Below are 13,701 nucleotides of genomic sequence, written 5' to 3' on the forward strand. Positions count from 1 at the left end.
TTATGGCATTTATTAAAGTCTTTGCCGCGTAGGTAGCCGGAATGAACATAAATCATCTCTTTATTTCAATGCTGCTTGCTTATTTGTGCTGCTGCTGGACAGTACAATTCGAAAATCATTTAAAAAGTAAGCAACTCCGGTCCAGCCGGAGATGCTGTGGCATCTGAAGGGGAACTGGGCCATAACTCAATGTCAATTCGAGCCAGAACAGACTGTGGCCAGGCAACCGCAAGCCGATTGAGGAAGATGAAGCTCTCGGGCCTTGACCAAAATGGAATCAAAATATATTTGGTATTTAAAATGACGAGCGCTGGAGCTACGCAGCCCCCGCCCCCAGGTGCAGATACAGATACAGCTACTCCCACTACAGACTCAGATACAAATGTATCCGAATCGTGTGGATTTTGGAACTTCTGGTAGTCTGTTTAGCACGTTGCCAGAGTCGTGTGTTTTATTTTCGGCAAATGGAAATTGTATTATGTAAAACATGCCTCGCTTCGCAGGCACCAGAACACACACACACACACAGACACACACAGATGTTTCGACTGTAACTCGTAGATACTCGTACTTTTGTGCCTTTTGCAGTTGCCTTCGCCTTGGGTTCGTTTCCTCGACAGCAGTTTTGCGGCTGATGCTAATTTTGATTTATTTAAATATTGTTTTATTTCCTTGAACTGATTTGCCTGGCTTGCAGGCAATTGTTTTGCTTTTCCAAAGTGTTTGCATTCCGACTGCTGGTCAGTATTTTTACTGTGGAATTAAAACTGATTTTAATGTGCCTGCTGTCTTTGCTTGGCGAATTTGTATAGATAAATACTTTGTCAGAACTGACTGACTGACATAAACGCCGACCCAGACATTCTGGAGCAGCACGACTGAGGGCTTCAAAGGAGGCCGTAGAATTCCGGAAACCTTGGGGAATATGCCGCAGAAATCCCTTTGGAGCCGACTGCATTTCTAGATTCTGGAGAAATGTCTCTCGGAAGACATTTTGTCTGGCTCCCGCTGTCGCCAGAGGGTCTAAATTTATCACAGACAGCCCCGATTTATGTTTGCCAGCACTGCAGTGTCAATCCAACGAGTGCTGGCTCTTGGATCCAGAATTCTTTAATATGGATCCGATTTATTGCAAAGTTATACATTTACTTGAAGAGCCAAATGCATTTGTGAAAACCGCACCAAGCTGTATGCAATAATCATGGCTGATGCAGCAGCTCCATTTTGGCCAGAATTTAAAATGCCTTGTTTGGCCGAATGCTGTAATTAATTGAAAACTGTTTATAAAATGCGGCCCATATGGAATTCGTTGTTTTTTTGCTTTTTGTTCGCGTGCATATATTAAACGTTTAATTATGCGAGCCTACGCGTGAGTTTGTGTGTTCGAGTGTTTTTACTGTGTACGCTCGGTTATTATGCAAATTATTTATTGTGTGAATGAAATGTAAATTTTTAATTGATTTAAAAAAACGCTCGCAAATCGAATGCAGCTCGTCCCGTCCCGTAACTCGGTCACATGTCAGCTCACGCGATTTTCGCCGCCAGTTGGCCGTGGCTATTTTCCGGAATTTTCCGCCGTGCAAAGGGCGGCAAACGGGGGCGTGGCAGTAATAGTAACTCTAACTGTGACTGCAGCGAAACTGTTGACATTCACGCACAAATTGGATTTACTAACGAGTTGGCTTTGGCCAATGGGTGGCTTTGGCGTTGACGGTCGCCTGCTGTTTGTCACTTTTGGCACTTTTGTTATCGTACACCCCATGCCCATGTGAACGGCAAAAAAGCCGGAAAAAATGCCAAAAAAAAGAAACGGAAAAGGGGGGATGAGGCCGGGAACGCGAAGCTTTCGCGCCTGTTATTTATGGCTTCGATTATCCCCGCACACAATGGGCCAACAAAAGAGCGGGGAAAGTGTTTGCCCTAAGCAAACCCAGTGGAAAACGGCTTGGCAGCGTTTCCAAGCCGGCAATAAAACAAAACGCACACGCGTCCCATTCAGCCGGAACTTTCGATGGCCAGGGAGGAGCAGCTGGAGCGGGAGCTGGAGCTGGAGCTCCTATTTTCCGGCGCAATTCGGGAATTTTCCGGGGGTCAAAGGCAGAGCAGCGGAATCACAGAAACGGCACAAGGACATGCCGAAAGAGGCTTTGCGTATTTTCAATAGTTGCCATTGTATACACACGAAACAATCGGAGGGGGTGTTCGTGTTTGTAGCCTCAAAAGACTGTTGGTGGCACAGTTCCACACAAAATTATATGAGTAATGCTTCTCATAAGTAGGCAACTATCGCTAAATCGGCAGCTTTACATTTTATAGAGTAGTAATTTGCAATTAAAAGTAAATTAATCTGAAAACCATATCTTTTTAGATTTATTACTGAAAGCGAAGGGGTATTAAATAAAAAATGATATATTTAGAACTATTCGCCTGGCCGCAAGTGTGCCTACGCATATGCGTAGGGGAAATCTGTGCGCTGATTTCAACGTTTGAATTATGATTTCCATGGGTGGAAGTTTTAGTTTGATTTTTGCCATCGTTTCGTCGCTTTTGTCACTGGGGCTTTTGGCTTCGCCTGTGGTTTTGATTTCGGTTAGGGGTGCCACTACATGCCATCAGCCATTCCACACTCGCTGTTTTCGGGTCTAAGGACCGAAATTTATATTCACCACTAATGCGGGCACTCAAACTACAAACACAAAATGGCTTCGCTGGCTCGAGCTGTGCCTGTGGCCGTCTCTTTCTGCCCCCGTGCTGCGATCTCTTTCTGCTTTGCCGATTTTCCCTGTGGCTCCCTAAGTCGCTGGAGACTTTTAGCTGGGGCCATGTGAAAATGACTGAAATCGTATCGAAAATCAAAGGTCACTTTTGGGATCAATTCAAAAGGAATTGCCGCATTCAAATCGCTCGGAGGCACTTGTGAAAATACACAGAGAAAGCTGTTTGCAGAGCGCACGAGAGGGACAGAGATAGGGAGAGAGAGAGAAAGGACCTCATATGTGTGCACAGATGCGGATATGTGCTGCCATAGATATTCAAACTAAATGGCGTCATCTATAACATGAGTACATGTGTGCGGGTGTGTCTCTGCTGACTGTCGATAGGAAATGAATTTTAATGATTGCCCCGAAAAACTTTGGCCATAGCTGGTTGGCTAGATGGCTGAATGGCTTGTTTGTCCCGTCGAAAAGATGGTCGGAAGAGGACGAGGTCCTTTGCATATCTCCGCCTGATTGCTTGTTGTTCCTGCGAGGCAGCCCCGAAAAGTTTGCACATTAAACTGTTTAGTTTAAGTAGCCGATAACTGGGGAGTGTGTGAGTGAACCCCTGACCCCTACGCCCCACCATTTTGGTCCATTTGCGATGTGCTGGTGTGGCGGAAAATGCAAACAATTTTCCATGATGCGGCACGTGCTACGCCTCAGCCATTTCACTCATGCAACTTGCCGCCTCTCAGCTGCTGGCAATATGTCAAGAATCCGCGATTTATTTCTGTGCCGCGGGCTAATTAAAAATATCTGCTCTTTCGACTCTAGCCAGCATATGAGCATATAGATTCTAGAATGCCAGATGCAAATGCATTTGTGTCATTCGGTATTCATGACTATTAATTAAATGGCCAAGTAAATATTTCCCCGGACATACTTGGATAGACACTTGAAGTAGGAGCACAGTTTTCCCCAAGCAAAATAGATTGCCGCCCCTGCCAGAGTCTATAATTGGTTTTGGCTTTTCCGAGAAGGGCACCCTTTGAGCCCCCATCCAATCTCCCAGTGCTTCTTACAATCCAGCTCCCCAATCTGCTCTCAATTTACTTTTAATTTGATTTCTCAGCGCTTGGCGCTTTGTTTATTTTTCTAATTAATACGAAAACAAGTTGCAAGTTGTTCTGTTCCATTTCGCTGGCCAGCAGCCAGGTATCAGCTATTCCCCTACTCCTCCATCAGTTCACCAGTCACCAGTCCGTCACTCGGCGGATTCCCAGTGGGATAAGTGGATTAGCGCAGTTTGGACCACTACTAAGCGTATGTACTATATAGTCGCACCTATATGCCACAACCAACGCACACAGCCACGTTTAGCGCCGCTTTAAGAAGGCATAATTAATTAGTTATGGCCGATGGTTGGGGCAGTGTGATGTGTGCTTTTTGCCGGCGACCTTATCGCAGCCTTCCGATAAGAGAATAAATAATGAAAGATAAACAAAGTCAGTCAAGGCTGAGACAAGCTAACAAAAACAAGACCAAAGGACATCTGGGTCCTGTTCTCCTGCCATGAATGTGGGTGTGCTTTTGGGTGTGGGTGTGGGTGTGGGTGTCGCTTAAGCGTCATGTGTTTTAAATGAAATGATCCCTGTCACGCCCCCTCAGGCCAACTGCCTTTTGTGAAGCCAGGTGACAAGCTGAAATCTTAAAGTTGACATCTGCTTCCCCCGCATCGGTTTGCAGTGGAAAAATGAAAATTAAGTCCCCAGCCACATTCCTGGGGGAGATATTTAATTATTGGCCGTGCCAGCGCTGAAGGCTTGATAAATTAGATATTTAATTCTGCGAACAAGAGTGTCTAAAAATGCAAAACACAAGAAGCGACCGTTAAATAATTGTTTCTGACAAAAAATTCCAACCACGAAAAGGGTTCGTCGACCGAACCAAAATGGGATAAAAATCGGGCGAAACTTTGGGCTCACCCACGTTTTTTTTTGTTTGTCGGGCTAAAAGTTGAGAGCTGAAGATTATTAATTGAAGGATTAGAAGGCGTTCAAAGGGAAATGCTGTGCGGCTAACTGGCCAACTAACTTCAATTTAAATTCAAATTTCGGGCTCGGCGCGGTGCACGTGTAAATATATTTGGCAATTTAAGACGTTTAATTTAATTGCAACAGCTGCTATTGTAAATTGAAGAAATGGAAAACTTTGTCGCTAACAAATGCGCTGGCATTAATATTAAGCAAAGTTTTGGGAAAATATGCCAACAGCAAATTAAAGCCAGCCAAGAGTGTGTAAATAAATAAGGAATCGCCGACATGATTGACGGATGAGGAAAAGGGCTGGAATGTGAGCAGAATTTGGGGGCATGCCCCAAATGAAAGTCTGCCGCAGAAGCGCCACCTGTGAACCTGGCGCATGTTGTCAAATTTAAGGTAAATTTGGTGGCAACCGCAGCCAAAGCAGCAGCCATTTTGGTTTATTTATAGAAAGCTGTCATGTGGACAGGTGAGGAGGTGAATCGCTGGCTCCTCTGCGTCCACAGGCCTGGCCAGCAGTTTCAGGACTGGGTTTCCTGTGACTGACAGCCGTCCAGGGAGGAGCGAACTTTGAGTCCATCCCATTCCATGCCGGCCACAAAGTTTCTCGCATGCCGTGTGCGTGCACTAAATTAGTCAAATGGAGTAGTTTTTTATGTAATTTCCCTTTGTGATTTCCGGATTCCACAGGAAAATGGCCCAAGGCGCCAGAGCACAAAGATAAAGTGAATTGCGGCAGCCCATTGTCCTTGATTTTTAAACCTTTTGTGCCTTGCTATCTTGCCTACTCACTTTCTGAGGCTTTAATCAAAAATCAGCAGTTTTGCCCTGGAAAATTGAATTTTAACAGCCTGTGCAGAAGCTGTACAAGTTGCGAAACCGTACATCACTTATAGAACTTGTTTCTGTTTAAATAGGAATACATTTATAATGCGCTTACCTACAACCATTTCCTAGTTTGCTACACATTTAACTTAAAAGCCGAAAGCCGAAGAAAAATGGAAGTTTCGGAGCGAGTAAAATCAAAGACTGTAATCTCTCAATGGAAGAATGAAAAATTGAAGTGCCCACTATAAACACATGAATAAATTCCTATTTGAGGAGCATAATGTGAGGCAAGGAGCCTTCGACATGGAGCTTGCTCCTTTGTTTGCCTTGGCCGGCTGCCCAAACATGAGCTTGGAATCCACCGAGTGCGAACGAACATCTATGGGGAAAACATAAAAAATATGTAAAAAAAAAGAAGAGGAAAAAGAAAAACTTCAATCAATGCAGGGGACGCAATGGGGCCAAAAGGTCAGTGCCTGGACGGCAAATATTTATTTAAACAAGAATCAAGTGGAAAAAATGAAACATACGCCCGCACGCAAAGCAGGAAAAAAGCGAGGCAAAAGCATATTTAATATTTACCCGGACCAAAGGGGATTTGATTAAAGCATTTTTGCATGCGCCCACCTTTCGAGCATTAATTTTTAATTTTCATTACACAAAATGTGGCACATCGTCTTGCCAATTATCTGGAATATTCAGAGCGAAACGCACGAGGAAAGCCGAGCGGAGCGTGACAAATAAATTAGGCCAATTATATTGAATTGTCTGATTGATTCGACCAACTGCCTTTTGCCAACCTAATTGTTATTTTTTCTGCCGCTCTTGCGCACGATGCTCTGCATTAATTTATGCTTTTTCATAAGACGCCGCCTGCTGATGTAATAAACGCATAAAGGATATTAATGAGCTGCTGTTTGCTTATCCGCCACTCACCCGATTTGCCTTTCTGCCTTTCCTTCAGCTGAAAAGGCAACTAATTGCTTACTTACACACAGAGCACAGAAGCAGCAGCAGAACTTATTGCTCATGCTGGCAGGCTCTGTTCTCGCATATTTCACAAATTGCGCATACGACATGTTGAACGCCTCGCAAGCACACGCTCCAAGTCACGAGGAAGTCAGCGGCAAGCGCATTATCAGGCCATAGTGGGCAGGTTGGCTCCTTTGGCCTGGCATCCTTTGTCGTAATTCAACTTTTATTTAGACACACAAACAGATACACTGGGAACTGGATGGGTAGTGCCTAAAATGCCACATTTGCTGCCAAGTGTAGACGAATAATATGATTCTTGCTGCCTAAACATTTTAGCGCAAAATTGCTCGCAGTGCAGCACAACAATGCCAGCGAAATGTGCTTTGAGTGGCGCTAAAAGTATGCCGCATGGTGTAATAACACGCGTCGTCGCCAAGAAGTTGGCGCTCCTGCCGCCGCTCCTCAGCTGCTCCTGTCGTCCTGTTGGTCCTGTTGGTCCTGTGACAGTGACAGCGGCGGTACTTACGCTTGTCAGACGCACGCTTATGATATATCACACGCCGCCACATTCGCCCTTCGAGAAGCAGCCCCTTTAAGCCCCCTTTTGGAGCCGCTCCCAGCTGGCCGATAAGTGGCGGAGGTGTCAGTTGAATTCACACTGCGTCTATCTGTCGCCTGCATGCGTTGACTGACTGACTGCAGCTGAATTTATATTTTACTTTACTTCACATTATTTTATTTCAGAATTTATGCCAGCTGCCATCGCCCGCTTACGCCCAGAGTTGTGCGTCTTTGGCTTTATTGAGCATGTGGATTGCACAATGCATGGGGGAGTTCGCTCACCCCCAGATTGTCATTGCCACTGCCACTGCCACTGCCAGTGCCAGTCCCAGACCCATTCCCGAACCCAATCCCAGTTCCATTTCTATTCCCACACGCAACGCCGCCTCCTTGGCCCCCACCATTACCATATGGGAATGTTCTGGGAGGTTTTATGCGGCGTTAAATCTTGAGGAAATTGTGTCACATTATGATGAACATTTATGGCAAAGTTGAGCATTTGCCCATAAATTTGTGAGCCTTGATGACGGGTTCCCGGATTCCCGGACTCCCGTTTGCGCCGAGTGGGTGCAGAAGTGGTAGCCGCTCCTAACGATGATGGAATGGCTGTGGTAATGTGACAAGGCTCTGCAAAATCTGCAAGATGCCGATGCCCGATGCCCGATAGGTGGGCGTTGGAGTGGCAGCAGCACCTGGCCAGTAAAACCAATCAATAGGCAAATAAGCAAGTGGCATGTTGCCTGCGGCTGGCAGCTACCAAAATAGCAAAATGCCAGAGTTGCCGGCAGATCAGATCAGCCAGCTTACTCAGAGGCTTCGATGGGACAAGCTGTGCTATTTTCGACACACAATTCCCTATAAATTGGACAACTAAGTCTTTGTCGGCAAATGCTTACCAACTGGGACTAACCGGACTAACTGGGCTTTAAGCGCCAGTAGTTGGCAATAGTTATACGATACTTGGCAGCAACAACGCCTGCAAGTGAAATTCAACTTTTCCCTTTGGTCCGGGGAAAATGCCTTTCATTAGCCTGTCCCACTGCTGTCTTGTGTTCGCATTGGCAAACTTTTTTAATTAGCAAATCTTCCACTTGGTGTCATTAAAGTTCAGGCCGAAACGTCACAATGCAACTCCGAAGTCGTCCTTCCCACTTTGCCCAGTTAATTAATCAGCAATAAAATATGCTAACCTAATGCCAAATACACGCACCAAAAGGGCTATATATACACGATATTTTTATGTTGCTATATCCCTGGGGGCAGACAGATGGAGCAACATGCGTTGCTTGTCGGAAATTCACTAATGAGCAAAGTTTGACTGTCAATAGCCTCGGATCTCGCCCGGCTAATTTATGGGCAGGTAACAGGAAAGGAAGTACAGGTACACCGGAAGAAAATGCCCGCTTACATTCAAAGGGTATAAAGAGTGGGTATCAAGTAGTGAAACAAATGCATTTCATACATTTTTTCCAGTGTAAAGGCAAGGGAATTTATGGCGGAGAATATCCGCCCCTTAAAAAAGGCACCCTCCTTGGCAGGATTTCAGGTTATTATCCTGTAATCAAATGGCATCATACAAATTTATGAACTTTTCGCGAAGAATATACATTATTTATATGCACTCCGTGGCGCACACATCAATTTCGCAAGTGTGCGTGTGCGTGTGTGGTCCACAAATGCTCATTAAAAATAGCCCAACACACACAAACGCACTCAGAAAAGAAGAAACTTGTCGCATGGCTGCCGATACAAAATGTTGCATAATTAAGCGAGCGCGCATTTTCTGGGTTAAGGTGAGAGTGAGAGGTCCTGCGATCTGCACTCCATTAATGCAACACCAGTGGGTTAAGGTTTGAGGGTTAAGGGCCAACTAGCCGTGACGCACGAGCGGCTTTCATCGGGGTTGCACAGCAAGTTCGAGCACATTTTGGCTTATCAATTTTGATGCGTTGTTTAATTGTCGACACTCGTGCTCCACGAAAACACGCAATTAAAGGGCGCGGCGGCAACATTTGGCTAGGTGATAAAGCAGCACTCGGCGAGGGCCCGATTTTATGGCCAACAAGCCGGGGGTTAAGCAGATGAGGGGCGCGGCATGTGGGGGTGGGAAGGTCATGCCCCAGCTGCGACCGAGCACATAAATCTACAGCCTTAATTACGCATCTCACATTGAAACGCGCCATTAATCACACTTCATCGATGCGATGGCCACATAAAACAGCCAATTTCGAGGAGTGTACTCCCCTCGAGTCCTCCGAAAACTCCCGCTCATTTGTGAGTCAGCCTCATGGACTCCTTGACTCCACTTCTGGCCTTACCCTTTTCGGCCAGCTCTTTACGAGCCCAATTTGTTTGTCCGACGTATAAACATTTTTATTAGCACATTTCATATTTCTGCCAGCCAGTTGTTACCACACTTGAATCAAAACTGCATAAGAATTCTCCGATTTGCTCTATAGTATAGCATCTATAAACATACAATATATGGAGTATCTATAAAATATACCTCTGATTTATTTCCTTTCTTTAAACATTTTAAATGTATGTTGCACATTTTTTCTTGTGTACCTCCCTCACAAACAATCAGCACTTACTCATGTTTTGACGTTTGGATTTCTATTTGCAGGATTCCCGGCCAGCAATCCACCAAAACAAGGAAAGGAATGTCCATAAAAGGGCGAATGAACATGTAAAAGCACATTAAGCGATGCTACGGACTTGATCTGACTCACACGGACATGCATTCGTAAATGCTCGACGGAAATGCTCTTTTTATGGGCCAAGTGTACATTGGCGCTTCATTAAAGCCAACGGCGGAAGCGGAAATAGCCGAGCGGCCATAACAAGGAGACGCGTGTTTATTGGCGCCAGGTCAGAAACGCAGGAACCCGAACTGGCAATTGCAAACTGCAACATTCTGTACTCCTTGGCCATACTTGTATACTCCTGCTTGTTTCTTTGACACTTTGGTCAAATTGAAGTTTGCCACATAAATGACGAGACGTTCTTGCGTTTGGCACAACGCACCGCAAGCACGACAAAATGACAGCCATGCAGCTTTTATTGCCAACAAGCGGAATGCCAACAAGTACACTGGAAGCCGAAACAACAGCCATGCAAACGACACATTGGCCAAGACAAGCCAGCAACGGCGAAAGCAACAAAGGCAACAGCAACTGCAAGTGCAACATCAACACACATCGAAAATCACGGACGAGATGCACGGACAATGGGAAAACGATTTGGGCTGTCGGCTTCACGTTGCTCCTGTTGACTTGCCTGCAGCAACTGAAATCGGTTTCGGCGGACGAGGAGTCGCAGGATTTTCAAAAGAACAGTGAGTACAACCAGCCAGCGGCAACTGTATTACTCGCAATAACAATAACTGCTAACGATTGGCAGGAGTTTCGGATTCGCTGGGCACCCAAAAGCGAAAACCGAAAACCGAAAACCGAAAAGAAAGTCAGCAGCAAACTCAGTTATTTGCAGCGGTAACGAGCTGCTGGTTTCCCTCGAATTATTGAAGGGAAGTCTTGCTCGTTATGGTCTGCACTCGTCATTAGGATTTGCCAGACAATAGAAAACTGTTTAAAGTGCGGGAATATTTGGTGGGCAGCGAAGTGAGCAGTGCGGAAATTTCAGTAAATATGAAAAGTCAGGAATGGCGCTAGGGCGTGGTTTTGGTATTAGCGGTTCAGCAGAATGTAATGCTAGCATGGAATGCATTTCTCAGTTTCTGAGTGCAGACGGAACTGGCCCAAAGTTGTTGATTTAAGACGTTTTAGCTTGGATTTAGATGCCCCTTCCTCATGCAACCCAAAAGCGCTGGCCAACACCTGTTCGCAATCCCATAAGCTCGCTGATTTGATCATCGGCATGTAAATCCTAGGATGGGAATAGAAAGCAGCAAACTATGCCAAGAGGTCATCGCATTTTCGCTCACGTCTGCACAAAACGTTCATCTTGCTGAAGCGTTTTGTGCAAACTTGCAAATCATGCGACGACTGCCAAAAATCCTTATCAATGTGCGTTAGATAAAACGTGTAGAACTTTTTCCACCAAGAACCAGCGTTCTTCGCCTTGGCTTTTGGCACATTTTTCAGAGCGAACACAAAACTTGCCAGCCAGAGGCGTCAGCACTTTTGGCCAAACAACTTTATAATTTGCGAGGTCGAGGATGTGTGGGGTCCGCTCGAGGATTCCATAGCGCAGGGCAGTGATGGAAGGCCGGCGGTGCCTTGTGCTTTTTACGACACTCTCAACTGGTTGTTGTTGCGAGTAGTTGGTCGCTGGTAACCTTGGGGCAAATCCCATTTCCCCAATGCCCCTTTCGGCCCGCCGGCCCGCCGGCCAGTCGACAAAAACAAATCATAATTCGGCAGCGACATCAGCATATTTTCCTTTCGGGTTCCTTGTCTGCGTGCCGCCTGCCTTTGTTGCCTCAAAGGATCTTGTTTCGCAGAACTGGATGGTTGGGGCTGGGTCCTGGCCACAGGCGCCTGAAATTTATGACGGGATTTGCCGATATCGAGACACATTTTCCAGCATTTTCTATTTCGCCGCCATTTGTCGTCGAGCGCCGAGCGTCGAGCCCACCGATGCATGGGATTTTGTAGTAAATTGAATTTCTATACTCGGATTTAGACATTTTCCGACTTGGGCGTCATGGACGTTTGGCTCTCGTCTGCGCAGCCCAGGCATTAAATTTAATTACGTTTGCCGCTTTATTAGCGCCAATCCTCGTCCGACTCCGGTTTCATCCTGGCATTTGCCTGGCTCCTTCCCAGAGCTTCAGCCCTCAAGTGCCGCGACTATTGATCCGGCCAAAAGGAGTTTCGGCGTGTATCTGGTATTGTGGCCAAAACACACACATAGTCGACGCGTGGCGACGCCTTAAGTGGAATCCAAATGTGCTGCGTATCGTTGGCACATAAACAAGTCCCAGCACATCGCGTGTTTTTTGGGGGAACGAGCTCCAGACCCAACCAGCCAGGAGATATGGCTTCCGTTTGTCGCATGAATATTTTCATCATAATCGTCGCTATTTTTATGTTTCTGCTGACGCTACGGCGACAACTGCACGGAAAAAAATGGATTCCGATCTCGTGAGCCTTCAATTCGTCTTGGTTACTCACATTGCAATATAGTCTTAAATAAATATTGATACAAATGATCTTTACTGTATAACAATTCATAAATGATTTATACCAATTAACTAATCGTTCATGATTACCATTAACCTTTAATTTATAAGCAACACCATTTAGGTTGGCTGATAGCATCAAGTATGAAATAGTTCCATTTACTTCCCCATATTTCTTCCATAGCAATTATTCTTTAAGTGCAGCAGCATTGAGCGCTTTGGCATTAGGGCGACTTATTGTGTGTTTTCTGTATGCAAATCTCTGGCTGGGCTCCTGCTGCTTTTTCGCTGGCCTTGGCTTTGCTTTGATGGGCAATCAACACGCTCGCAAAAGTGCTCATATGCGTGCACTGGAAGAAAAGCCACCCCAAGGGCAGTGGGCGTGGCAGTTTAGATCACAGGCGGCGTCACTAAGCGCACATTCGATTGCAATGAAAACATGAAAACATCCACAAGGGCACTCCACGCCGCATACGAGTATTTACCCATGCATTACTCGCTCTTCACTCGCCTCATCAGCGCATCGTTTGTGTTGTAAATTGATTTTTTGTTAATTTTTATGGACTTCAAAGGGAAAACAGCAGCAGCAGCAGAAGATGCAGATGCAGCGGAAGGGTGCAGCACATGTGCGGCAAACAACCAGCGAAGAAGCGTGGAAAAATTTCACAAATATATATTTCCATAAATATTTTATTTATAAACACGCGCGCGTTCGCAGTGTCAAAACAGCGTCATAAGCGCTGCCAGGCGGTCAGAATGGATGCCCCACCATGTGGAGTGCTCCAGTGGCTGGGGGATTGGGAGGGGGAGGTGGTGGTGGTGCACAGGCGGCAGAAGCGCCACAAGTCAAGTGCAACATCGGCGCTGGCAAATGAAAATTTCGTTGCATTTTGTATCTCTGTAGCTGCGACGCGTCGCAGCAAGATGCAAAGTTCAATTTCACATGTGGAAAATAGCAGTGCAACCAAATACGAGTAAAAAAATACAAAAAGTACAAAACGGCAGGGTAGGGAGCTCAAAAATACAACAGAGGAAGCACATGTCACACTGCACAGTACGTGTGTGCGGTGGAAATGGATGGGGTGTGGGTCGAAAATGCTGGAAAAACCGGGGGAAACTGGCTTGACATACGGCAGCGACACGAGAGTGGAAAATAAATTGATGCGGCGGGAAATGCAGGGAGTGCCGGAAGGGAAAAGCGCGCCACGATAGATGGAATGCCAGCGAAAAAGAATGTCCAGCCAGGTAAAATACTACAGCAGCACAACTAAAGATAGAACCAGACTTGCACATAAGGAATCCAATATTACCCACCTTTGCAGCCCAAACTTCTTCAGCTACCAAGAAATGAAAAAAGCCAGCGATTATGCAATTTCATTGAGGCGCAGCATTAAAAGCTGATTAGGTTTATATTTAAAGTTCACTAAAAGCCGCTTTAGACAAGTAGTTAAGA

At 45.7% G+C, this 13,701-nt stretch overlaps 1 protein-coding gene across 3 annotated transcripts in view; it reads left to right on the forward strand.

Annotated features, from left to right (window-relative positions):
* Positions 1-13,701, forward strand: part of LOC6554590 (nephrin) — a 73,270-nt gene that overhangs the window by 8,348 nt on the left and 51,221 nt on the right. For all 3 annotated transcript variants that reach the window (XM_001981510.3, XM_026981409.1, XM_026981410.1), the window contains exon 2: positions 9,732-10,442. In XM_001981510.3, the coding sequence (XP_001981546.2) occupies positions 10,148-10,442 (295 nt within the window). In that variant the 5' untranslated portion in view covers positions 9,732-10,147. The remainder of the gene's footprint in view (positions 1-9,731; positions 10,443-13,701) is intronic.

Source organism: Drosophila erecta, unplaced genomic scaffold (genome assembly GCF_003286155.1).
Source record: "Drosophila erecta strain 14021-0224.00,06,07 unplaced genomic scaffold, DereRS2 tig00000000-arrow-pilon, whole genome shotgun sequence".
NCBI classification, from domain to species: Eukaryota; Metazoa; Arthropoda; class Insecta; order Diptera; family Drosophilidae; genus Drosophila; species Drosophila erecta.